The sequence below is a fragment of the Phodopus roborovskii genome, unplaced genomic scaffold, assembly GCF_943737965.1.
Source record: "Phodopus roborovskii unplaced genomic scaffold, PHOROB, whole genome shotgun sequence".
NCBI lineage: Eukaryota > Metazoa > Chordata > Mammalia > Rodentia > Cricetidae > Phodopus > Phodopus roborovskii.
Window position 1 is genome coordinate 18,315,989 of NW_026126480.1, and position 27,973 is coordinate 18,343,961.

At 47.3% G+C, this 27,973-nt stretch overlaps 1 protein-coding gene across 2 annotated transcripts in view; it reads left to right on the top strand.

Annotated features, from left to right (window-relative positions):
* Tub (TUB bipartite transcription factor) overlaps positions 1-27,973 on the top strand; it is a 75,205-nt gene that overhangs the window by 33,830 nt on the left and 13,402 nt on the right. The window contains exon 1 of one of the 2 annotated variants that reach the window (XM_051192594.1): positions 23,140-23,454. The exons of the other annotated variant lie outside the window; for it this stretch is intronic. Coding sequence (XP_051048551.1) covers positions 23,417-23,454 — 38 coding nt within the window. The 5' untranslated portion in view covers positions 23,140-23,416. Of the gene's footprint in view, positions 1-23,139; positions 23,455-27,973 lie in introns of those variants that run through there. 2 annotated transcript variants of the gene reach the window in all.

Here is a 27,973-nt window from a genome sequence, read left to right on the forward strand (position 1 = left end):
TGTGATCTCCCTCCTCTCCTCCCAGCAGCCTCTTCCCTACAGGATTTCAGGCCTCCAGTGAGTGGGGGGGGGGTGGATAGGCTAAGTTCAGTATTCACTGCACCCCAAGCAAGGCACTCACACCCCTCCAAGCCTTTCTTGTGAAGAAAGCTCCAGGGTACAGATGGCTTCTTTCCTCAAGGAAAGGATCCTGGGGAGAGAAAGGAGAGGGCTTCTGGAGCTACCCATGCTGTCTGCATTTGGCTCTGAAGCAAACAAAGGTGTTCGAGTAGGCAATAGTCCTTGTTCTATTCTTTTCTAAGTCCTCTGTAGTTACCTTGTGTCTTAGGCCAAGGCCTGACCCTCCAGGGAAGTAGTACCCACTTTGCCTACCTCCTTTTACAAGAATCCCTGCCCCTCTCCACCTTTCCCTGGCAAAAGGAAATCCTATCCTGGAACATGGGACAAGATAGGAAGACCTGAAGTGTGAACTCTGAGTAAGATGGCCAACATGGATGTCTGGGACATGTGTGTAGGTGGAGAAGCAGGTAGGTGGTGAGCATGTGTGTGTGATGTGTGTGTGCTGGGGGTTGGAAGTGTTGTGGGTATGTATGCAGAATACCTGGTAAGGTGAAATTAATATTTGATGGGGACATAGGTATGTTAAGCTTTCATATACCAGGCACTTTGCATGTGTGTTTGTGGTATATAATTGTGTTTATGGGTATTAGGAAGAATTGGAATGATGGAAGTGATATGTAAGAGACAACTGTCTGCCGGTCAGTTTTCTTTGCTGGGTTAATGAAGCATGGCATGCTATTGTATATTATGTAGTTTGAGAGCATCAGGGGTGTACATGTACCAAAACTGCATGCATGGTATATCTCAAATAATGTGTTAGGTTTGGGGGAAGAGGGCTGAGACACAGACAGTGAAACGAGAGAGAGGGGGGGTATAATGTACTGTATGGAGGGGGATTTAAGTGATGGGCCTTTTCCACCTTACAAGCTACATAGATTTTTCTCTCAAGGTTGAGGAGCCTGAGCCTTACGTGGGTGACATAGAAGGGTCTGTTGGATGTCTCTATTTAATAACATACATAAGCTGTACATATTTACTAGTGTTCCATGTGATAGCCCCATGCATGAATGCAGTGTGCACTGTAGCAGCTCATAGCCTGGCGCTGGCGGGTGAGTAGAGAGGACTGCCCTTATGGGTGGGTAATGAATCACATTCAGGTCTGCAGGGTTCCTGTTCTACAGTCAGTTCATATTGCCTGGTGCTATTCATTTGCACAATGCTCTTGTTGTTTTTGTTTTGTGACAGGGTCTTACTGTCCAGTCCTGGCTGGCCTGAACTTAATGTAGACAGGCACTTTGTCTTTTTAAGTGCTGAGATTTATTAAAGGTGTGTGCCACCACACCTAACCTTACTTTTTGTTTTTATTTTTAAAGGGTTTTTGTACACAATAAGGAAAATGTAAAATAGTCTATTAAGCCAAGATGTTGCTAGGACTTTGAAACTGTATACACTTTCAAATGAAATTGCAATTTAAAAAATCAAACAAGTAACACACACTCAGCTTCCTTGTTGTGTTAGCTTTTAGTACATCTGTGCTCTCAAAGCCAAGTGCATCCACTGTGTTTGTGTGGTGGCATTGCTTTCAGGAAGCGTTGCTCAGTATCTCTTCCTACTGTGTCTCAGCATGTTGCAGCATCAGCCCAGGAGAGGGGGGCTTCAGAGCAGGGAGTCAGCAGGCTCGGCACCCAGAATGTGCGTGTTCTTTTATTGTAGATCTGCACTTCAGCAAGTGATAGACACAGGTATCACAGTACAGACTAAACTTAAAATGTCATCATGTTTGTAGCTTCCATGTCATGAACAACATAGATCACTGGAGAAATGCCACTGACGTACTGGGTACTGTCAGCCAGTTCAGCAGATAAGTCATTCAAGTCACTGAGGAATGGGTGTTCTTTGTGGGTTCACCCAAGCAACATTTGAGTTGGAACTAAACCCATTTATCATTACAGCCACAGATCAGCACAGGTAAAAATGAGACACCATCAACAAATACATTGATTTATGGAAGAATTGTCTGGCTATATGTGATACCAGTAAAAAGTATTAGGTTTTTTTCCCCCCTTGTACGTGTGTGTGTGTGTGTGTGTGTGTGTGTGTGTGTGTGTGTGTGTGTGTGTGTGGTGTTTCTGGAGGTCAGAGGACAACTTGTTGGAGTCAGGTCTCTTCTTCCACCATGGGATTTCTGGGAATTGAACATAGGTCATCAGGCTTGGTTGCAAGTACCCTTATCCACTGAAGCATCTTGCTGACCTGAGTATTGGGTATTGAATTTGTACATGTGAACTGCCCACTGTCCATTTATGTCAGTAAAATTTATAATAACTTATGTATATATGTGTGCATGTAGATACTTTCTGGAGAGCTGGATATTAAGTGTCACTATTTGAAGCTGTCCTGTAGCACTTTATAGGCCTGGCATTACCCTCACCTTCCATATGTCTCCTCTATGGTAGAGGGGATAGAATGATGGGGATTGGGGGACACAGTGGGAACAGCTTTTCAAATTCCCACAAGTTGTGGCCTCTCGCTATATCAGCTGTGACCACCTCACCTTCTGGTCATGAGTGGAGGGGCTCACTTGGGGATCTCAGTCGTTTAACACTGGTGATTAAGTCCTTTCTCTGTGCCAGGCACCAGGTGGGAGTTACATGTAGGAGGAGACAGGCTCACTGTGTGCAGAGAGCTCACAGCCCAGTGGGAGATACCAAGTCACAGCCTGTTTCTCCCTTCAGAGTGTGTAGGCAGAAGCAGGCTCAGCTGATGCAGTGGGGGTGGCAGGATGAGAGGCCCAGGCCTGGTGGAACCAGGGTGTGCATCTTACATTGAGAGCAAAGTACCCCTGAAATCTGAATTGGAAATGCATTGATCCTCTTCCCAGGGTCTAGGCAGGGCAGTGCTCAGGAACATGAATATAGGCTAGGGGATGGAGAACAAGGGAGAGATGAGAGGCCTTATGCAAGGCAAGAAGAAGGGAGAGCAGAGATCTGCTTGGGGCATTTGGGAAGCTGGAGCACAGCTGACTTTTGTGGGGCCCGGGCTAGAGGAGAGAGAGCCACAGAAGGGATGGATCCAAGGCCTCATCATGGGGGGTGAGGGATTAATGGCTGAGGGGGGAGCCTAGCCAACAAGTGATTTTCAAAGCTGAGATTCCTGAGGCAGAGAAGCTGGAAGGAGGCTAGGCTTGTGTACACTTTGCCCAAACAGCAGCTCTCAGACAGAAGGGATAGGACACATAGGAAGACCCTCAGGCAAGCATGGAGCCAGGGAGAGAGGGTTGGGATGGCTATCTGGGTTACTGGGGTAAAGGGGGATTGGATGACAGAGCAAAAGGAAGAGCAGGCCTGGGATGGCCTAAGTTCAATTTGGGGCCTTGAGATTTCATAGTGTTTCTGGAGGGGCTGAGAGGCATTTTGAGTTAAAGGGGCAGCTGGGAAGTAGACTAGAGCCTCTGTGGGTAGGTGGCAGAGCCATGGAATCCCAAGACTACCAGGGAGATCACAGAATGAGAAGACCTAGCTGCAGAAGCTCCAAGGCCTAAAACTGAGGGCCAGTCCAGGAGCCCCTTGAACCTCATTTCTAGGAGCTATGTCACAAATGGTTGGTCCCTCCATGCAGTAGAACTAGAGAAAAGGGAGAAGGTTAGGGGTATTTAGAGCCATGAGGGAGGCCACTGGCTGACTTAGAGCAGGACCTGGAGGCCGCAATGGTTAGGCCAGTCCTAGCTCTGCTACCAACTTGCTGTGTGACTTTCGGCCAATCACTACCTACTCTGAGCCTCAGCTTCTTCATCTGAAAATAAGGTTGAATTGGACCACTGATGTTCAAATGGCATTTGGAGCCCCTGGTGTGCTCAGGAAGCATCTCTAGAGAAGTGTTGTGTGTGGGGGGGGGGGGGAAGAAGATACAGAACACTCACTGCTGCCCCATCCCCAGCTCCAGTTTCTGTTTGTCCTGCCTATGAAAGGGTATACTCCAGCTGAAAACCATGGGGCCAGTAAACTCCAGACATTGTGGCACATAGTCGGGGGAAGGGGTGTCTGTGAATCCTTGATGGAAATAGAAAAAGAAACACAAAAAGAAAACCAGCTAACCTGGCTGGGCTTCTAATACCATGTGAGCCTCTAGGCCCATTTCCAGCATGACAGGCACAACAATATCCCTTCTGTCTAGGGTATAGGAATTTGTTTCCCCCTCCACTTGGCCAGTAGGTCATGGTGTATATATCAGTGGAGTGCCCCCCACCCCCACATCCCCACCCCAGCTCAGTGAGGCCCCACTCCTGTGCTCAGAGCAAATTGCAGCATGATGCCTGCCAGCAGACAGCCCATGATGTTGGGAAGCAGCCCATCTGATTCCCTTGCCTTAAACACAGAGCAGAGATTCCTGGAACAGGAAACCAGAACTTAGTTCTCAGGCCTGGCCCATGTGTAGGAGGATTCCACAGAGAGTGCCCAGTTACCCTTCAGCCCAGGAAGCTTTTCTCAAGCCTTGCTGATAGCTAAGTACCAGCTGGGGCCTGACCAGTGTGTGAGGCTTGTTGTGTAGAGGAAGGGATGACGGAGGAGCCTTCAGGATGGGTCAGAAAAGCTAATACCTGGCTCTAGGTCCTCAGGGGTGGCCTCAGAATTTAGAATGGACTGCAGACCCCCCACCTTTCCTGGGGTCCTGTGAGGGAGGAGGAGGATGGAGGTCAGCTCCAGGAACCATGATCCGTGTTGCTTGCCTTGTGTCCTTTCAGCCCCAGGTCATGTCCTATTGCCTGGAAGGCAATTTCATCTTGGTTCTGCTATCTAGAAGGGCCAGCTGTCTGGGGCCTCACCACTCCATGCTCCATAACCCCAGGCTCCAGGACAGTCCTTTTGGGGAGCACAAGGTCTCCCCAGCTTTCTTGTTCCCTTAAGAACAGCCAAGAGAAGATCTCAGAACCCAGTGGACTTCTTGCTATTCCCTCATCAGCATCTCAGATAGGGCTGAGAAAGTCACTCTAGGAACCCTGGGAAGACTCTGTCCCCTCAGTCCCTTCCTGTCCTCTTCTGTTCTTTATATCCCAGGACCACAAGGAGGCTGCCACTGGCTCTCACTTGGCAGGGAGGTTGGATGGGGACAGGGTGACGACTCATGGTGTTTCCTGACAACAGGCCTGGGGACGCAAGCACCAATGTGAAGCTGAAGAGAGTCCTGGAGACTGGGGTCGGTGAGAGCGAGTCAGCCCAGGCCACACCAGTGGGCGGGTTGTGGCCCTGGGCCTGGGGAGGGTCGCTGTTTGAGAGGCGGACGCAGCTTTATAAAATGACTCCGTAAGTATGGCCAGGGTGAGTGGGGTCACAGGCACCCACTCTCCCCTGGGACAAGGGCATGGACTAAGAGACTAAGGCAATGGGGGACGCCAAGGCTTGGGCTCTGGCAGAGGCACAGACTGGATCCTTTCTTTGGGCCTGTGGAGGAGCTCTCTGGGGCATGTTTCAGGTTACTAGCTGAGACAGCCCTCAAATGGTACCCATGTTACCTGTGTGGGTGGATGTCTCTGTTAAGATGGACAGCTACAAGTTGGCTTTCTCCAAAGCTAAAAGAGCCAAGAGCCCTTAGAACTTAACAGTTCAGCAGAATAGGCCCATACCTTTGTTCAGCAACCAGGTTTTCCAGAGATGGTTCGCACTGTGGGAAAAACAGTAGGAGTTTTAACAATGCACGTTCTCAGCCTCACTCCCAGAGAGTTCAGGTGGAACCCATGAGTCTGCTTTTCAAAGCTCCCTAGACTGCTCTAGGAAGTCACCCACCCTGGGGCATATGTGGGGTGTTCTTAACCTGTTTCTGGAAGATGTTCTGGTCACTTGGACTTTTGCATGAGGGGGGGCAGGCAGAGGCTTTTGAATAACGTCTTCCTGAGGCCCAGGAGAGAAAGGGCTGGTGACTGAAGGAGGAAGGCTGAGGGGAGGTCTGACACAATAGACAAGGGGTTGCTACAGCGGGCACAGGGTTGGATTCACTGAGGTAGCGGCACTCAAGACCCTCCCAAGACCTAAGGTCCACACGAATTCCCTCATTCCCATTGTCATGAGGTGAGCCTGGAACCTCTTGCAGAAACATGAAGGAGACTGGAGAGAAATCCCTGAGTCAAGTCTACCGAGGGAAATTCCTTTTCGCCATTTTAAGTAACTTTTTTTTTAAAAGTACTTAGTTAATTCAAAATGACGTTTACAAAAGATAAAATAAATGACCTTTAAAACCCTCATAATTGACATGCAGGCTACTGCCAAATTGAATTGGCCTGAAGGCAGCATGAATTTGCTGTACATTTCCTGTGGTGCAAGCTAAAGTCAGAGGCAGGCTGGGTTGGCTTATGTCTCATCTCACAACCCAGGGTCGAGCATTCGTTCTACCTGAGACTGCACATGCCCACCTCTGCTGGCTCGAGAGCATCCAAAGTGTTCACCTGACCCAGTTGCTTAGTCAGTCCCAGAGGGCTGAGCCTTTGGGTTCCTTCCAACCTCTCATTATTATAAATATCACAGCTATGAATATCTTTGTACAAATTACTTTCTTGGTGTTTTACTGGGAAGCATTCCCCCAAGTGGCATTGCTAGGTCAAAGGGCATGAGCAATTTTATAGTTCTTGTCACACATTACTAGATAGTTACTCAGATATACTGAAGCCATTTACCACAGTACCAATTACATATGAGTGTCCCTATGGCACTCCAGTGTATCAGGGTTCATATTTTTGTGCATTGGCAGCTATTTTATTTACAGGTTTCCCCTATTTTTCCGTATTTGTTAGGAGTGGTGCTGTAACGTTCTTATATGTGTGGTGACAGAAGGGTACGTAAAGTTGGGTATCATTTGTCTTGTAGCAATGACAACAGGGACCTGACAGGATCCTGTTTTGAGTCAAAGAGCTGGACCAGGATCAACTGGGCATGGTGGTGTATCCCTGTAGTCTCAGCTCCTTAAGATACTGAGGCCGGAGACTCAAACTCGCTCAGACAGCATATGGAAAGACCCCAGTTCAAACAACCAAGTGTGCTGTGCTTGCCTTGACTCACTCAGGCTTTAGTCTTCTCATAATAGGTCAAGATGCACTCCAAGACTACAGTTTCAAATGCATGGAGACCAAGTAATGAATGTGGTCTCAGAAAAGCATCATTTGTTCCTGGTAGAAGACTAATATTGAAAGGGAAGGTGGAGAGTCATGTTCTTCTGTCTGTCCTCAGTTGTATGGGCTGTGACTGAACTCTACTGAGACCTGCAGGATTCCTCACACAGCTATGGCTTCCTGGATGCAAGTTGTGTTTATAGCTGTGTTTGTGGAGACTTGGAGTACACTTGTCTATGCTTCGTAATGACCATCATGTGTCAGTACCAAGAGTTTACCCAGTGCTTGCCAAATCAGGGCTCTGAAGAGGGGCAGAGAAACCAGCCTGGGTAAGGTTGTAACATTGGTTGGGGTCTGAACCCTGGTGTCTTGGCTGAGGTCTAAGTATGGGAATTGTGGACAAGAGGACTAGGAAATGCTGATCTAACTAAGAGACCAAGACTACCCTCAGGCAATGACAGCAAAGACTCATCAGAATACTTTGACTGAAATCAACAAGACTGAAGGGCAGACACAGTACGTGGGGATGGATGAGTGACATACTGTTTTAGGCAGTGGAGCCTACTGGAATCTCAGGACAGACAGACCAGATGAGGGAGGGAGGAGGGAAGTCAGAGCAGACAAAGCTGATGGAGCAGGAGAAACTAGCAGAGCATGAGAGATGAGCAGCTTAATTCCTCACTCCGTAGGACTCAGCAGGCTTGAGAACAAATAGATAAGGCTCCTCAAGGGTATTTGAGGCAGAGTAGAATAGTAGAATGATGTATGTAACCAAGGGATCCTGTAGGTCCAGTGCCAGGGGCCTCTCCAAGGTGAAGCAGATATCCTGGGAGCAAGGGGAGGACAAGGGTCAGCATGTGCATAGAGTGGGGCCCAACCTCTCAGAGAAGCAGTAGAAGTTGGCACCCAGATCAGCATTCGCACCCACCACCTAGCCAGGGCAAGTTGTCTGCAGAGGGCAGGCCAGGATGGTGGACATCAGGCCAAGGAGGAAAGTATGCATATTGTTTTGGTGGCAGGTGTCTTGGGTTCACATATGTCAGGCCTTGGGAAACAGAAAATCCTCATTTCTCTCTGTCTCTTCCTCTCTCTCTCCTGGCCTGTTGTTCATAGAACCTGGGCTTGGGTGGGGCTGGGCTACAGAGCTATGGGCAGAAAAGCTGTGGCAGGTGCCCCAGAATGGCAACCAGGCTATTGAAAAGTGGTTTGGTGCAGAAGTGTAGGTCATAGATTGTTATCCCGACACTGCACTTTATTGTATGGCCTGTAAACTTTATTGTAAATGTTTCTGAGCCTGATCTCCTTGCTCAGAAAACAGGGACATTTATAAGCTGTCTTATGGGGTAGCTGAGAATAATAAGCAAGATGAATTCACAAAAATATTCTTTGTGGATTGTTTGATTTTTTTTTTTCTTTTTTTGAGGCAGGGTCTTCAGACCCAGCATGGCTTTAAATTTGCTATCCTTTTGTCTCAGCCTTTTGACTGCCAGGATTATAGACATGCACTACCATGCCTGGTTTTCTTGGTCAGTTAACACTAGCTTTCTTCCTTTTGTCTCTTCCAATACCTAAAGCAGGTATGGAAGCCCAGCCTCCAGCTCAGGCCAAAAAAAAAAAAAGATACCCCCAAAACTGCAAGCATGAAGTGGGGAAGTATGGGAAGTGGTAGCGTGTTCTATGGTCAGACAGAATTAAGCCTAGAACAGACAAGTTTCTGGGTTAGTCTAGCCTGGGGTATTGGTGGGTTTAGTTGGACAGATATATGGCATAGGCAGGAACAAATACCTGACAAAATGCTGAGCCTTGGTTTTCCTTTCTCTGAAAAGTAGGCTCACTAACATCTCACCTGAAGAACTGTATGTGAACTAGCAATAATGATGGAAAGCACCTAACGCTATGCAGGCACACAATAGAAGATTCTGTGACTGTAGATACCTTCATTGCCCTACAGATTATAGACTGCAGAGTGTCCAATTTGGAGTCTGACAGACGAAGTTTGATCCAGTGACTTTCATTTATTAAATCCTATGACCCCTTGATATGCACTAAGAAATAATTCCAATTGTCCACAGATGAGAAATGATTTAAGGTGACAGCGAGTCCCTGCTGGAGCCCTGCAGCAGCCAGCTCCAAAGGATGTGCTTTTCCTACCTGGGGTCCTGAGCATCTCCAGTGTTCCTCCACCCATCTCTCACAGCGCACAGCTCAAATGGCTTCCTGTGATTTCCCTTCAGATCACAGAGTTTCTCTCCTCTTACTGGTTTTCATCATGTCATGCTAATAACCATTAATTTTGTGTTATGGCAGTTTAATTCATTCTTTGACAGTTCCATGCATGAGTATAACAAATTCTGGTCACACCAATATCTCCTTTCTTACCCTCCTTCCATATCCACCAGCCTCCCCCTCCACCAAGTCTCCATCCTGCTTCCATGAATTTTCTGTTTTTGTTGTTACTTTGTGCCCCACTGAGCTAAGCAGGGCCACCTACAAGAGCATGGGTGTTGTGGTAGCCACTGGAGTCTGTACTGGATACATCACTGAAGACAGTGTCTTCTTCACCGGCAGCAGCCCTGCATTGCATTGGCTCCCCTGGGGTGGGGAACAGGACCCCATGAGCCCTTCCCCCATCTGTGACTGAATGTTTACTAGTTCCATTTTGTGTGGGCTCTGTGCACAGCTGTTGTGAGTTCCTTAGTGTTGTAGATCTGTTGTGTCCATTATACAGCATTTCATAGATGTCTTTTCTGTCATTCAGCTCTTCCTACTCTTTACACAATGTCCCTTGAGCCTTGGAAGAGGGTGGTGTGGGAGTCCTGTTTAATGCTGAACATCCAATAGTTATTTGTTTTCAACACTCTAACCAGACTTGACTCTCTTCCTTAACTATCATTTTCTGTAGACAAGCTTCTTTGATTGAGGCTGAGGACAACACTAGTCTATGGGTATAAATATAAATATGTAAGAGTCATTTTGACATGTTCAGTTAACAGCACAAAAGTAGTAGAGCTTACCTCAGCAATGGGCCTTTGACCTGGTCTACTGTACAGGGCATGAGCTGCCACCTACAGAGTAGGTCTTAGGTTTAATTAGAAGGAGTTGGTTACCTCCCCTAACAGTCATGCCACTATTGCACCAATAAGCATTTTGTATATGACAAGTTGCTAATACAAATTCTAAAAAGCTCTGGAAGACCATTACTGGCTTTTCTCCACAACAACCTCTATAGCAACCACCAACACCAAAGGCTAGCCAGCAGGGAGGAAGCTTTAAACTCAGGTATAACATTGTTTTTCTGTGTTCTGTAACCAAAGTATGTGGTGTCTTTAGCAACAGAGTTCTGTTCATTTCCTTTCTTCTGTTTATTTGAGACAAGGCCTTGCTATGCAGGCCAGGATCATCTCAGACTCACAACAATGCTCCTTCCTCAGGCTCTTGAGTGCTGGGATTTCAGGCATGTACCATGTGCCTAGCTTCAGATCATATCATTTCCCAAGCACTACCAAACTCCTGCCATTTTCCACTATTAAAAGATTAAAAAGTTGGGGAGATGGCTCAGTGGGTAAAACATTTGCCACACAAGCATAAAGACATAAGTTCAAATCCCCAGAACCCATGTAAAGCCAGATGCATTTGGCACATCTTATAATCCAGGCACATTTACAGCAAGATAAAATTCCAAGAAGCTCATGGGGTAGTTGCCTTGATGTACACCACAACAAAAGAGAGACACAAGCTAGAAGGCAAAGGCTGACACCCAAAGTTGTTCTCTGACTTCCACACACAGGTGTCATGACATGAGTCACCCACATTCATACATTTCTGCCTACACTCACATGTACCCACACTCACATATACACACATGCACACACACTCTCTCTTCCCTGGCCCTGAATACTTCTCCAAGTCCTCTTCCTTCTATGCATCCCCTGTTCATAAAGGCCAGCCCACCACCCATTCCAGTGTCCTCTCCTTCCTGGGGTTCCCTTGCCACACCCGCATTCACTGAGCACTAACCTTGAATTCCCAGCCTGTAGATCCCTGCCTGGTGTCCTCTATTCCTCCCACCATACCTTCTTGCTGTGCTAGGCTGAGCCTGCTGTTTGTTATGTCTGTATCTATCAGTGTCCTTCACTAACCTTAGTCTTCACAGCCCAAGCCTGTGCTGCATCCCATTCATCTCTAAATCCCCACAATACCAAGGCTGAGTACATAGTGAGCCTCGACAAACAGATCTGGCCTATGAGGTCCCTTGATGATTCAGGGGAGGAAAGATCCAAATGTCTTCCTGTGCTACTTTCTAGACCTGATGTGGAAACTGCATCCCAGACGGCTGAGCTAGAAGGGCCACCAGAGGTCACCTGCATTAATCCTTTATCTTTGAGACATTGGACAGAGGCCCAGAAAGGGGGAAGGCCTAGCCCAAGATTGCTCAGCAGGGAAAAGTTGTGGCTGGGATCCAGACCCCTGGCTTGCAGCCCAGGGTTCTTCCTGCTCTAACCATTCTATCCTGTCCTCTTTCTCTGCATAAGCCTCTTACCAAAACGGTAGCAGTTACTTGCACTGAGAGATAAGCCGCTGGACTCATAGCTCTAAATCTCTCTTTGTCCCTCTGTAGATAACAACCATAAATTAAGCTTTTGCCATTCCACTGCTTTCTTTAGCATTCTAGTGGTGTGTGTGTGTGTGGGGAGGGGGTGATTGGTGATTAAATTCTTATAGAGAAATGAATATTAAGAGCATAACTTGCTAGGGATTTTGTTGTTATTTATTTACTTATGCTTTGTTTTTATGTATATGGGTGTTTTGCCTGCATATGTATGTGTGTATTATGTATGTGCTTGATACCCATGGAGGCCAGAAGAGGGCATCAGATCCCCTGGTACTGTAGTTACAGATTATTTGAGTTGCCATGTGGATACAAGGAATTAAACCTGGGTCTTCTGGAAGAGCAGCCAGGGCTCTTAACCAGTGTGCCATTGCTCTAGTCCCTAGGTTTCTTATTTTCATCGATTTGAAGATCCATGTGAGACTTATGCCCATGATCAGAGTATTCTAGTTATTATAGCTCTGTGCTTTGATATCCGTTAGGACTGGTGTTCTTCCCGTTAATCATTATCAGAATTTTCCTTCTTTACCTATGTCCTTTAGTTTTGGCTCACTTTTTTTCCTTCTAGATTATCTTATTTTGGGTTATCCAGGGGAGGAGTCTATCCCAGGCTGCTGTAACACAGGTCAGTTAAATCTGTTCTCAACATGACTCAACATGACAGAGGCTCAGTGTGTGGGTAGAATGGGGGAAGGGTGAATTAATTACTTTTCTTGTTGTCCAACAAAAGCAACTTAAGGAAGAATTTGATTTTGGGTCACAATTTAAGAAGGTATACAGTGCACCATGACAGGAACAGCAACAGCATGGCGGCAGGAGCATGAGATAGCCAGTCTATATCGCATATATAGTCAGGAAGCAGAGAGATGGCAGTGGGTGTTAGGTTTACTTTCTTTTTTTTTTTTTTTAGTGAGCAGGGGCAGAGTCCATTCAGGGTGAGTCTTCCCTCTTCAGTTAAATTTTTCTAGAAAGGCACCCAGCATGGACCATGGACCTCTGGCATATATATGCACCAGCACAAACATATGCACAGCTGAACATGTATTCATGTATTTAACACTCAAGTATACACATACACACACACACACACACACACACGCTCACAACACAGCACACATATACATATGCACAAACACATACATGCACATACATGTACTTACACAAGTGCATGCACACACATGTGCACACACAGCGCACACACACATGCACATACACACGCATGCACACATGCGCACACACTCATGCATGTGCACACACATGTGCACACACATACACATGAACACATGCGCATGTGCGTGTGTACACGCGCGCGCGCACATGCGCGAACACACACACACACACCATTATTAAAACGGGGCTTAAGAAATCCCTATATATTATTGAGCTTCAGAATCCCCCTTGGATTTGAGTAAAATAGTCTCATTAGGAAGAATTATTGCCTTTAAAACAGTCATCTTAAGGAATCTCTGAGTTCACATAAATCTCAGTTACATCTTATAGTTTTCTTACTATGGGCCACAAAGAGCCACATTTATAAGTGTTTCCTTCGTAGTCCTACCATTATAAATGAGATCATTTTCTTTTTCATTTTGTAATATTTCTCTAAATCAAAATAGTATCAACTGTTTCTTTTTGATGAACTCCAACTGTTGGTTTCTTCAGGTCTTTCTGGGACCCCAATTTTCATTTGCTGTCATGTAAATAATCTGCCTTTCTAACACAGTAGACTAGTGAGTGCTCACCAGTGCCCCCTCAGGAACTTTACAGAAATGCAGGTAGTTTGGCCCTGTAGCCTATGTAGATAGTGGGCCATTTCCTCTGAACCTCAACCTGGAGCAAGGGCTTTGGCCTGGAAGGGTAGAGATGGCAGGTGGACTCCAGACTCAGCAGAGAACAGCAATAAATGTAGACAGCCCAAGAACCTAGCACGTGTGAAGACCAGTGTGGCTGGGGAGCAGAAACTATCAGCGTTGCAGGCACTTCAAAAAATTTGGCCTTGGAGCAAGGAAGTCGGCAAAGGATTTTAAACAGCAGGTGCAAGGATGGATTTGCATTCTGCAAAAATCACTCTCTGCCATGTGAGAACAGACTGCAGGGGGGACCAGAGGGAAAGGGGGTGCTGCTCCTTATATAACAGCTCACACAGCCTAGGCTTTTGTACATTAACTGTTCAGCTCCTAGGACACACCAAGGGAGCTCATGACAGAGTCTGCTTTAAAACCAGCACAGATTATCATGGGCAAAGGTAGTGGCATTGGGCATGGTAAGCAGCATTAAACATAACAGAACCTGGTGACCGATTGGTTGTTAACAGAAGATGGCAGAGGGGAGGAGATAACAGGCTTTCCGCATGCCCATTGACCACTGGACTTTTCCTACTGTGTTATCTACAGCACTTATTCCCTCTGTTACTTCCCATGGGATGGTAGGAAATTGAGACTGGCTGCCAGGATCCTATCTACCCTTCCCACCTACCTGTTTTCTGGGTGTGGTGTGGGAGCATCTTGCTGGGTCTTATCTTCCTGCTCTGCTCTCCTAGAGCAGTTAAAGGCTGAAGGGAGAAATGCTTGTCCTAAAGTGTCCGGTGGGAATCCATACAGCTCTGGAGGCTTAGAGATCTGATCCCTCCTCTCACAGATCTATACACCAAGGCCAAGGAATCTGAGAAAAACTCTCCTATTGGCACAGAGGAGGCCAGGAACTCAGGTCTAGAACTTATGTTTCCTGATTGTGTGAGACACTGCATTTTTAGAGAATGTGAAGATGTAAGACAGTGACATTAGCAAATGTCTGGTCACCTGCAGGGGACCAAAGGAGGATCCTAAAGTCCACTAGAGTGAAAAAGATAGGGTGAGACATTGACTGGTGATGGTTCCCAGAAAGCAGAGGGGCTGAAACACAAGTATGAGAGCTAGGACACAGAACAGAGCCCGGGGAATCATCAGGGTAGTAGGAAACATGAGCTAGAGGAATTTCTTGCCTCTGAGGGCTCTACCCACAGGGAACAGTTTGAAACTCTGTAGTTCTTTCTGAGTGTGTTCCAGCTCATCTCTCCATGGGAGATCCCCAGAAGTTCTGACAACCTGTGAAGATTGAGCTAGGGCCAGCTAACCTGAGATATCCAGCTCAGAATCAGGCCTTTGTCCTGCTGAGTGTATAGCCCTCATCTCTATGTCTCCACACCCTGCTAGGCTCAGGGCAGCAAGACCAGAATGGGCAAGGCTCTACATTGGAAGGACTGTAGAATAAACGCAGACATGGAGAGAAGGTAGACCATGATGAGGACCAGGAATGGGAAGAGATTCAGGATAGGCAGGCAAGCCTGAGAAGGAGCTTCCCCATCTGGCCCCACCACCTGGGCATGATTTCACTCACCAGAGGAAGTCTGGAAACCAGTTACACATTGCTTTTTCTTAGTGCCAGAACTCAAACTGAAGGGAAAGGAACCTGTCCTACCCCCTCCTAGTGCCCGACAGGGCATTAGCTAGAATCACCTCTGGTCATCCCTAACTCTCCTGTGGGCAGCAGCACTATGGCCCAGACCTTGACTGAGGCTGGGTAAATCCCTGCATTCTGACCACCCACAGTGCATCTGCTTCTTCTTGTGTAATAGCTCCTCGGGTTGCTGTGAGCCATCAATGAGGTCTACGATCTACGCTGGTGCTCTGTTGTCCTTCGCTGCAGGCTCAAAAATGATGTTACCTCACTCTGGAGCTTGGGATTTAATATACACAGGTTCCCCTTCATCAGTCCCCTCTCAGTTCAGCCTCACCTACCATATAGGAAGCAAGGTCACACTACCTCCACTTGATGAATGAGGAAACCGGGGTGACCCCAAGCGAGTGGTCCTTGGTGCCTGTGAGTTGCCAATACTAGGAGGATGAGAGTTAACCCCCCCTCACTAAATCTTACCTGTGTATGCTACCAACGTCTCTTCTGTGAGACAGGAGGGTTCTATCCTTCCTTACTGCAGAGCTGAGCAAACTACAACCATCTCTCATCTCCCAATGGTTATATTTTAAAAGGTCAAAATGTCTGAGCTAGTTCTAGATAGAAGAGCCTTTGGAGTCATCCTGCTTTTCATGAGGCAGAGAGGAGTCTTCTCAAGGTCATAGCACATTAATGACAGGGTCATGACAGTACCCAGGATTGTGTTCTCCCCCATATGTGCTCAGTATCTATAGGCCTTTTATAGTTCTTTCATTCCCTCCCCATAGATGGGAAAACAGCCAGTGAGGGGACACAGTTAAATTCCACTCCCATATGCTACCCCTGTGAGACTCAGCATCTTCAGTGACTTGGTGGCTTTGCAATCTGGTATTAATGAATCAGAAGTAGCCATAAAGAAGGGCTATGGACTCACCCCACCTCAAAAAGAAATATCAGGGCATTTGGGATAATAAATTTTGTAAATAGTTGACATTATATTTCAGAAAAATGATTCCTCTAGTTAGCTTGTGAATTCAGGAGAGGGCTGTTTAAAAATGCATTCCAACCTTTAAATAACCTTGGTTTTCTTAGGTAAGGGGAAAAAACAGGTCAAAAATCCACACTCATGGGCTTTGCAGCAGAAAGGTTACGGAATAAAGGAATAAAATGTTCTTTGCTGCAGGATACAAAGGAAAGGGCTCTCTGTTGACACAGGAGAGAGCTCCTCCAGATAAACTCTTCCTTATGAACAAATGAGGGCTCCCTCCCTCCCTTCCTGATCAGCTTAATTCTCTGTTGCTTATCTGTAAATCCAATAATACCAGTAAAACAAACGCTCCTGGATTCTGGGCATAGGGGCCTGGGCCTCTTATCTTCTATTTTGAACTGAGCCTGTAGCCTCAGTTCCTGGGAGAGCTGGGCCTGTCTCCTTGGGGGGAAAGCAAGCAGGAAAAATTGACTAGGAACACAAGCTTCCCCAGGTCAGGGACATGGTGCTTCTGCTCTGGGTCTCCTTGCCCAGGAGATGCTCACCCAGTGCTCAAGATGGAGCAAGGTTGTACTAGATGAAGGGCAGGCACAATGATTTAGCATTCTTCCTGCACCCCCTGGCTTTCAGTAAAATAACCACAGGTTGCACAAATAAGAAATGCGGAGCTCCATCCCCAGTATCCATGTTAACTATGGGGTAAAGTAGCCTGCACTTGGAATCACCGTGCTGGGGAGGTAGAGCTAGAAGGATCTCTGAGGCTTGCTGGCCAGCCAGTCTAGCCTAAAAACAGAACCCCAGGCCCCATCAATAGTTTAGCTCAAAAAATAAAATACACACAGCTGGAGGTAGTTGGCCTCTGGCCTCCACATGTGAACATGTGAGCACACCCAGTGAATAAATAACCAGACTAAGAATTGTGGACACTTACTCTGCTTGCATTGGTGGATAGCTGCCACCTGCAGTGTCATTCTTGTGCTGTATCCTATCACCCAAGGTGACTCAGGGTCTATCAGCCTACATGGCTTTGAACTGTTTTATTTATTGAATTCACTGTGCACAGACAGTGTTTGTCTATTTCCCTAACCCTGGGAGATGGGAGGTTGTCTCTGTTATGCTGGGATCATTGGGTCTCAGGTGTTAAAAGCATTGTTAAGAGGCCCTGAGAGCATCTGAAGGGAGGAACCAAAGGTAATGGAGGATGTGGTCTCTTGAGGGGCATAGCCAATGGCATTAGACCGTGCCTTTCTTACCCTGGGCAGTATTTTTAATGAGACTATTCGCATATTGCCAGTACACTAGCACGTTAATCTTTTCCTCTGTCTTCAAACATCCTGTCCCTGCTGATTTCCTCTATTCTAAATAAAATGTCAATGAATACATTTGTGCATCAATAGACATGTTTTCTTTAGCTGGAATTCTAGAACAAGAATGAGTCAAGAGCTCAGCCTCTTAAGTTTTTTTTGTTTTGTTTTGTTTGTTTTCTAGAGCATGACAGCTAAACCTATGGGCTCTGGGACTCTCTGCTGCTTAAATTTGAACTTGGACTCTATTGTGTATTGTGTGCATAACCTTGAGTAAATTTTGTACCCTTCTATCTCTTCATCTGTAAAATTGGGATCCTAGTGGTAGTTATCTCAGGTGATGATGAGAGGACCAATGCATAATTAAGTTGAATGAGCATGACTCATGAAACATCATAAAGCAAATTTATTTTTGTCTCCTATGATCTCTTTACGTTTGTTCTACGCAGCCTCTTTCTCCTTAGAATTAGATGAAATTTCATCCTAAGACTAAATCTTTGGACTTTTATGGCCATTTTCAGGAACCCAAGGTTGTTTTATCTGTCATCTGTGTGTGTGAGAGAGAGAAAGAGAGAGAGAGAGAGAGAGAGAGAGAGAGAGAGAGAGAGAGAGAGAGAGAGAGAGAGAGAAGGGGAGGGAGGGAGGGATGGAGGAAGGAAAGGAATGCTAGGGATCAAACCAAGGACCTTGTGACTGGTAAGAAAACTTTCTACCATTGAACTACATCCCCAGACCCCAAAAGATCCTTGGAACTTCAGCTCTTTTCCAGTACAGTCTAACACAGAACAGCTTCCTGTGAGGAGCGGGAGCTTGCGAAGAACTATCTGAGCCCAGCTTGCGAAGAACTATCTGAGCCCTTTCCTGGTTTCTTGATGGAAGGAAAGAGATGGGAGGAGACAGCAGGTCAGGAGTCTTCCCTGACTGTACTAAGCAGCTACTGTTATTTTCTGGCCTTCTCTCTCTTTGGAGTGCCATCATGGGATCCAGGAGATCATGCTATCACTGGGTGTCCTTCTAGCAGATTCCTTGATGTAGGTATGCTCCCTCTCCATAGCTCCTTCTCAGTAGCTCCTTCTCAGCTTCCTTTCCCAATCCCCAGAAAACTCATGCTTGCTTCTTCCCTGGTATCATCACTTCCCACAATGGGGGACCACTTGGCTATGTCTAAGCCAGTCACAATTGGCAATCCTGCTGGGGTCTTGCAAACCTGGGGCACAAGCCTATACTGAGTCCCCAGCAACCTCCCTGCTATCAGAGAAGAGGCAAGTCACCAATGGCTCTGTGTATTTATCAGGCATGCATCTATTGTCCACTGTGCCTCAAGACCACTGTGGCCACGAAGTTCCACTATGGGTCCCTGCAAAGCCTCACTCATCTGATTTGAGATGAAGGCAATAGCTTCCTACATACTTTCCAATTATTAGGAGTCACTAGGCCATAAGACTTTTTCTAAAATCCCTTCTGAACCTCCCCAGACCTCCTTTGCAGCCTCTCTTATATGTGCCAAGATGGGTGTCAGCTTATGGCACAGATCCAGGCTCTTCCACGTCCTGCTTAGTGTGGTGCCTTCCTCTTTTGAATGTGCAGTCTATTAATTCAGATCTTTGCTGGAACCTGGAGCAGAATTCCATATCATCACTCACCACCCAGATTTGCTTTATGAACTACACAGAGGAGTGCCTGCCTTAGAGCACACACTCAGCAAATTACAGTCCTGTATGTCCAAGCCCAGTGGTTCTCTGTTTATCATACATTGATTTCATAACTTTTTTTATGCCTTTGTTTTATGCCTTCAGAACTTAGAGGCCTGAACACTACGCTTGTGTCTATTTGGCTACCTGCTATTGTATTCAGCAGTACTTTGGAGAACAGGTGGACTGCTTCTCTAGTAGTTGCTACCCTACGTGTTATCAAGACAGCCGTACGCCTGTTTGCCTTTACTTTCATCATCCACACTGGAACTGACAGTCTTCATGGCTCTTTTTTTATGGCTCTTTAAATAGGACTTACATGGAGTACTTTCTGACCACTGACATGCTACCATCTACTCCACAGCTTTGAAAAGCCCTGAAATGTTTGATCATGGTGGGATGCTCAAAAGGACATCCCATCTCATAAGCCACTTCTTCTCACTCTAAATTCATCGAAAATACTTACTCTTGTAATCAGAACTGTTCGTATTGATACACATTTTGCCCTCCCTACTAATTTCACCCCTTACTCTCTTTTCCTACTAGCCATCTAGCAGTTTTCTATACTATTTATTAGCCTTGTCTCCTTGTGGTTATCTTGTCCATAATTATAATTATATAAAGGTACTCCTGGGAAGTTTATCCTCATCTTAAAGCCCTTTAGTGACTCCCTATTGGCTATAGGATAAAATCCAAACACCCTGGCAGATGATCCAGCTTTACTCAACTTTCTAGACCTACCTGCTGCCACCAGAAACCATTCGGCACACACCAGCACACTGGCTAACACACTCTTCTGTGTCTGTGACTTTGCCCATAACACCTAGTTTAGAGTAAGCTTAGTATCTGATATTCATAGAGTCTTGGTAACTATTAATTTCACCCTTTCCTTTCTTGCCTATCTATAAATTTTTTTTCCTCATTCTTCAAGACCAAAATCAACCATTACCCTTTTCTATTAATGTTTTTTCCTTCCAATGTCATTGGCTGTTCCTCCTCTGGTCTCCCCTCCCCCAGCACTTGGTTACTGATATAGTTATTATTTCTTCCTTTTTACACTGCAAGAATGACAATTCCCTGACAGCAGTCTTGCCCCTTATCCCTGCCAAAGCCACCAAACCCTGCATCAGCCTTCGACCCAGTAAGGTCTAGTAGACGTCTGATTGATTTGGATCGCTTTTGTCAGGCTACAGGGTCTCAATATCAAGCCACCAGGCAGGGCCCAATCTACATACACACTCATTTATTAGTCATACTCCTTTCCCTCCAAAATTGAAAAAGATAGCCTCATTCAATATACTTGCCCTAAGCATAGAAGATGTAAAATTCTACATGGCAGTAACAGTGCCGGAATGCAAACCTTCTCTAGGTGAACTGATGTGTGGAGAAAAACTGACTCTAGGATCCTCAAGCTTAGATGGCATGCCCCCTCACACACTGTCTCTAGTTTGCTTTTAAAAATGGCCTAAAGTATAATGAAGAGAGTTTAAATTTCTAGCCCATATCCCAACCTTACAGTATTTAGACCAGTGGTGAGGAAGGTATGTTGGGTTTGTTGTGTAGAAGTGCTTCATGGCCTCGTATAAAATTCTCTATGTGGCTTTCTAGAGTGGCTTTTTGATGGGGCCACCAGGGTTAACTTAAAAAGTGAACTAGGGATGCCTCTCAAGTGGGAAAACCCTCCATGAGTTGTGAGTTAAGTGTTAACACTACAAACCTTGCAGAACACCCACATCTTCCTCTCCTACCACAAAACAAACAAACAAACAAACATCAATGTTCTTGTGTAAACCTGCACTGTCTATAGAGGGGCTCACACAGTTCTCTCTCTCTCTCTCTCTCTCTCTCTCTCTCTCTCTCTCTCTCTCTCTCACCCCATCCCCAGACTGTCTCCATACTTCTCACATACTTACTTATGCAGAGGCACATGATTCCCCTTTCTCTTGAACATCACACACACACACACACACACACACACATCCTTAGCTTCCCCATATACAATGTGCACATGTACTCACATGTTCACACACGTGCACACACACCCTCATGCATGCACACATGCTCTTGATCCACATTTTATGTACATACATATTCTTAGGTATACACACACACTCATGTGTGTACTGGCAGTCTTCCTGGTCCTTCTGAATCCCATGTGTGTCCATGGCTCCTGCAGAAAGAGAAGCCACTGAAACTGTCTTATTTCTGCACCTCACTCTACCTCCAGATTTTGCTCCCTTAGGACAGAGCCTGAAGAGTCTGCTTAATAGATTCAATTACTCCAGGCTCCCGAGACCTTCCAACTTAGTTCTGATTGCATTAGGTGTCAGATAATTTGGGAAGAAAGGGGAAAATGCAGCCTCAAAGTCATGACAGGAAAGTCTTCCAGACACTTGTCATTCTAAAAAGATAGACAGCAAATTATAACTCTGGCAGAGATGGCATGGACAACAGGGAGTTCAGGGGTCAATGCCTCTTGCACAACTATTAGGCCTGGTTCTAGCCCAAAGAACAGAAGCCTCTTGGGGGGAGTTGCATTGCTGTTATGCTATGAGCTGTCAGGGGAGGGGGAACCAACCAGCCCCTCTCTACTGCCCTTTCTGGGAGGCTGTGTGGAGAACAGGTAGGAGACCTGAAGGCAAGGCACTACACCCTATTCTCAGGTGATTTCCCCTTTTTCCTGAGGTCTATGGTGACAGTAATTTCCCTTAAGAGGTTGACAACCATTCAAAGATCACAGTGTTTAGGGAGCTAAGATTCCTCCCTAGTCAGAGAGGGGCTTGGGAGTGTACACACATGCACTACATGTACTATTAAGAAGCAGAGGGTGAAGAACATAGCCTGAGAGCTGGTTTGTGAATGCTGGCTTCACCAAGGACCTTGAGCATGTGCCTCAGTTTCCTGTGTTGAAAAAAATCATGTACAATATTAATACATTTCGCAGAGTGGTGGTAAGGATTAATGAAGTTATACAGATCTCTCCTAACAAAGCTTCAAACTCCTGACAGCTCATCAAGCAGTCCATTGATCGTCATCATTGTGTTGTAGTTTATGGGGCAGTCAAGGCTGAGAAGTTGAAAGAAGCCCCAGGTGTGGACGTTGGTTTCTCCCCAGGGCAGTAAGATGGGACCCACCCTAAGCATGGGAGTCATTCCCAAACACTTCCCAGTTCTGCCAGACCATGTGGGTGGTTGAGCCCAAGTTACACTTGAGGATCCCTTCTACAGGGTTCAGGCTAGCCTTTCAGAAAGCCTGATGCATCGCTGAGCACCTGGCTTCTCTCCTGCTTCCAACTAGCCCTGCTATGGATTTTTCACCCTTCCTTCTCCTGTGTGTTATTAACTATGGGTCCTGGTCACAGCCAGGACCTCATCAGCATTCAAGGTTAAGAGGATCTTGTCCTCTAAAAGGCCTCTGAAGGTTCGATTTCAGCTCTAACACTTTCCCTTTGGCCGGTTAGCATTCCTCAGACTTCATTTTCTGGGAAATAGGGATATAATATTTGCTTCTCAAAGCTATTGTGCCCACTAATGCTCCAAATTTCTAAGGGCCCGGAGTACAACAGTTAACATACCCTTCCCCTTGGTCTTGGAAACAAAGACAGGAAATGTCAGGTCCAAAAGAAGGAGCCTGGCTGAGGAAACACTTCTACTAAAACTAAAGATGAGAAGATTCTGGAGGCAGACACGTGAAATGGAAGGTTGAGAAAGAAGCAGGCCTTGGTACTCAGCCCAGAGGTTCTCTAACAGCTCTAACTGGAGTCCCCCTACTCTGCTCTGTCCCCGATAAATCTGAGATAGCTGAGGTCCTAGAGGGAGAATCGGGCTAGTTGACAACTCCTCTCGGCAGAGGGTGGGCGCCGCGCGATCAGCATCCAACGGGTCGGGGTGGGGTCTCCTCTGGGGCGGGACCAGGGGCGGGGCGGCGGCTGCCACGCAGAGCTCAGCCCCGGGCGCCCTGCGGTGCGGACTACCTCTCCCGCCTCGGGCGCGCTCCAGCCCGCGCGCTCCCGCGGCCCCGCGCACTCCAGCCGCTTCTCCCTCCCCGCCGCGACGCACAGGCAAGCCGCTCTGAGAGCTCGCGGCCGGGGCCCTGGCGTGCAGAGAGGGCCTCGGCGGGGCCCAGCGGCGGGGCCCGGGAGGATGCGGCCCGGGGCGGCCCGAGTGCTGAGCAGGGTCCCCGCGTCAGCCCCGAGCGGTCCCGGCTTCAGCCGAAGCCGCCGCCCCGCCCCCGAGAGACATGACTTCCAAGCCGCATTCCGACTGGATTCCCTACAGGTACGCGGGCCGGGCTTCCCCGGCCCCGGGGCGCGCGCGTGCGAACCCCTACTCTAACGCTGAGGGTGTGGGGAGGGCGGGAGCTTGCTGCCATGGCATACACCACCTCCTGAATCGGGATACAGCGTCAGTCCGGTCATCTGGCCTGGAGGCAGGATCTGATGCCCTCCGCATCCTTTCCAACACCAGAGGCGCGGTTGGAGGTACCAAGGTTTTTCATCCCAACTTTGAGGGCCTCGAAGCCACTGCCCTGCCCCACCCAACTCAACATCAAGGGTTTTGAAAGGATCTCTGTCTGGCTTTGTTGAGTCTGGTGGCACATGGAGAAAGGAACTGCTGTGAGCTGCCTTCTAGGCCCAGCACCCAGGACATGCGTGCCTGGATAGCTTGTGCGCACACACCCCTGCATCTTCACGCTTGCATACACACGGAGGGCATTTGCGCGCTGGGCCAAAGATTTCCATACTGTTAAGTTCTTATCTCCAAAGCGTGCATTTGTGAAATGGTTAGAGCTCAGACCAATAGGGCAGCTTACATATACATGTACCCGTATATCTCTGTAAACCTTAATTCTTGGGCCATCCGGGTGCATACTTAAAAATCTGTGCATATTCACATCTGTATAGGAATACACTGTACTACCTATTCACAAGTACTATTCAGTACCTTTCAGAGATTCAGTAGTAGTTACCCACTTGTAACTACTGGCTCACAATACAGAAAATTGCTCTCACACGCTCACATGCACTCAAGAGCCCTGACCCACCTCCTGTTCCTGGATACTTGGTTGGTCTGACCCAGCTTTTCTTGTGTGGGAGGTGGGGGTTTTCTTGAGTGGGAGGTGGGGGAGGGGTGGTCTCCAGCCTCACACAGGTGCAGGCCTTTCTCCATCCACTCTACTCAATTCTATTACCAGGGAAAAGAGCTCATTGCCATAGCAGCGCCACATCCATGACCACTCATTGGCTCTCTAGTTGCCATGGGCTACCAGGCTCCCTAAGCCTCCTGGAGAGGCATGTGTGTAAAAAGGGTGCTGGACTGCCAAGACCCACTTTTTATTGCTGACCCAGGTGCACATTCAGTGGGTTGCAGAATCAGACACTCAGGACCCACGCCCACGTGCAGGCCCTAGGCAAGGATGCAGAGCCTGGTTGCTGACAGGAAGTGATTCTGACAGCCATTCTAGGAGTCTGTCCAGATAGAATCCCAAATAGAAACCAGCTGGAACTGCCTGAAGCTAGTTAAAAGCTGTTGGTCTTTCTACCAACAGGCACCTGTCATGGGCCTGGGAACTCAGGGATTTTCTTGAGAATTATTACTGTCTCTGAGCCTAGCTTCCATGGAGCTTCCAGAGTTATTTTCTGTCTTTGCAGCAACACACACAGAGACACATGTGCTCAGAGAGTCATACACATTATCGCCTGCAGACATGTGAGCCTGTACCTCAGTCTCACTGGCCATCCACAGGCTACACTGTGATTATGGGGATAACAGCATGTTTGAGAATTGACAAATGGAAGGCTAGGCTGGTCATGGTTCAACGCTGATTCTCCCAGGGACCCAAGGACTAAAACAACTTGCAAAGCTTATAGAAAAAAATCTACCTCCAGCTAGGGAGGCTTCAGCCTGCTACTGGGAAAAGAGACTGACCTCTGGGAGGTAGGATTGTCTCTGAGAAATCTGTTGCAAGTGCCCAGGGCATTGGTATCCTGAAATAGGTGATTGACATTCAACCCAGCCCATGCCTAACTCCCTTGTCCCGTTTTCCCTCCCACACTCAGCTGAAAGCACCCAATCCTACCACCCTGAAAACCTAGCCATGGAAGCAGCTTGGCACCCTGGAGGCCCACCCTGCTTCCTTTCTCCATTGCTGTCATCTGTCTCCCTGTTCTGTAGAGTAGGGAGGGTAGGTATTCAGCTGGAGGTGGGCTATCATCAGAAGGATCATCCCCTGCCCTGGCCAGTCTCTCTGAGCATGTGCAGAGCCTGGGAAAGCCCTGGACTTAAGTAGCCTTCCCAGTAGGGGAGACCTGTGTTGAGAGGAGATTCAAATGGCCCTTAGCATTACTAGGCTGCTGATTGCAGGCAAAGCCACAGGTCTGCCTGATGGCAGAAAACTGGGACAGAAGACAAGGCATGCTTCTTCGCAGCCGAGCAAGGGTGGGGGGGGGGCAGCATGTGTACACGTGCTTTGACTAACATGAGGTTTTCCTAGTGCCACAGCACGACAGACTGGAATATGGCATATGGGGGAGAGAGACTGATGAGTTAGCTCTTTCTCTCTCTGGCGGTTGCATCCTGCATTCCCTGGGCTCGGCTCATTTTCTTCAAAGCAGTGATAGTTGGTGCTAATCTTCTTAGGGGTAATTTTGGCTCACTGTCTAATGATCATGGATTAAGCTCACATTCTGACTTAAAAAGGGAGCCATTTCATGTATAAAGATCAACAACTAGAATCATGTTTTGCCTTTTGTTTCCCATTACTAGTAGTTTCCAATTCTGCCCATTTCTCCTTACCAGTATTTTTGAAGATTATTAGATGCCTGTAGTGTATGACTATTATACCTATTATAAGTTGTAGGTGGGTAGAGCTCTGAGGAAGGACTGTGGCTCCAGGCATATTGTCTCCAGTACTTTTTTTAATTTGCTTATTATTTTTATGTGTGTGTGTTTGTGTGTACCTGTGTGAGTCTATGTGTACCTTGGGCATGCAGGCACTAGTGGAAGCCAGTAGAGGGCATCATATCCCGTAGAACTGGAGTTTCAGGCAGTTGTAAATTGCCATGTGGGTGCTGGGAACTGAACTCAGGTCTTCTGCAAGGGTAGTAAGCATTTTTACCTGCTGAGCCATCTATTTACACTCACCTTCAGTGTTCTTGCCTGCAGTACTCAGGGCTTCCTTCACCAAATCATTAACTCTTTGAGAGCAGTGACCTTGTGTGATGTCTAGCTGAGTCTTCAGCATTGCCCAGTAGAGATAAAATGCTACCTCTGTAAATCAAAGTGATGTCACACTCCAGACAACATTTTGGGTTTCCTTGACTTCCTGGTCCCATTCCTGGGTTCTCAGCACACCTGATGTGCTCTCTTTCACCCAAAGCCTCCAGAATCCCTTTGTAAGAACAGCTCCAGGCCATAGAGAATCTCAGACTGCAAGGGTCTACATAGGCCCTCTCACTATTTCTTTGTTCTGCTATGTAGCCTTCCTACCAAACATCTTCCACCAGCCAGCTGTGACTGGAAAGGTTTCCTTGGGTTGATTCTAAGCAAGACTCTGGTTTTCCTGCCTTTTGGCTCTTATTAGACACTCCACACATACTGCCATCCCTCACACACACACATACCTCCAGTTCTGCTGCCAGGTTTAGCCTCAGGTGCCTTGTTTTGATAACCTTAGATAATTCCTTCTGGAAACTTCAGTTTTTTTACTCTTTGAAGATCACCAGCTGTGGTCGCAAGAGTCATTTGCATGGCTGATTATTAGAGAACCACATGGTACAACAAACTTGATTCTGGAGCATGTACCCCAGTAGCTCTGAATTACCAAGCCAATGCCAGTGCCACCAGCAGCTTTAATTCACTCAGTATGTTTAGGAACCCCTGGCAGGAAGGAGATGGCCCATCCTCAGAGGCAGAACTGTCCCCATTTCCAACTGTGTGCCGAGCAGCTGCTAGGCAGTGGGAGCCATGGGCATGGGCTTCCCTCATTCTTCTGTTTGGTTCAGGTTGCAGCCAGACATTCTGGGTGGCTTGTCCTTTCTTATAGCTTATTGCTCTGATTCTTAGGTTCAGAGCAGCTTCTGCTATGGCTGAGGGAAGGAATGAGGTAGGAAAAATGGGTCAGACTGCAATGTGGGCTTGGATGGGGCATTCAGATGGCTGAGTCTATCTCTGTGTTGTCTGGTAGTAATGGTGAATCAGCCAGAGTTTACAAAGCGTAATGTAGGAAGAGAAGGGTAGAAACAGGTTTCCTAATAATACTGGCCTTTTCCAGCCCACAGCACAAGTCCCTAGACCTGTCTGGTCCCTCCAGGGGAGTGAGTGGCTGTAGATAACCTGGCTCCATGGGAGTTGAAGTTGCCACCTTTTTGACCCTGGATCGAGCAGCCAAATTGGGGAATACTGCAAACTGGAGCCAGTTACTTGAACATTCCTTGGCCTTCTAGGTCTGGCTCCCAGTAGGAGGTGATCATAATGAAGGAGCCGCCAGGGTCAGCTGGAAGACCCATCCATCAGTGCCCTGTCTGTCTGAGCCTCCTGGCGGGGCTGCAGCTGGCAGCCTGGGCTTGGCAGTGATTCCATATTTGGAACCAGAGTCATTAAAAAGCCATTAATGTCTCCTTGCATGGTTATCATTTAGTGCAGCCTAGAACGATGCCCATCAGAGAGGCAGGCCAGGGAGGTGTTGTAGGAAAGACAGACACCCCAGGAATGGTGCTGCAGTGGAGCTGAAGAGGCAGGGCTGGCCGCTTGGGGGCAGGGAAGACGCTTTGGTTCTGTTCCCCCTGGGGACAGCCAT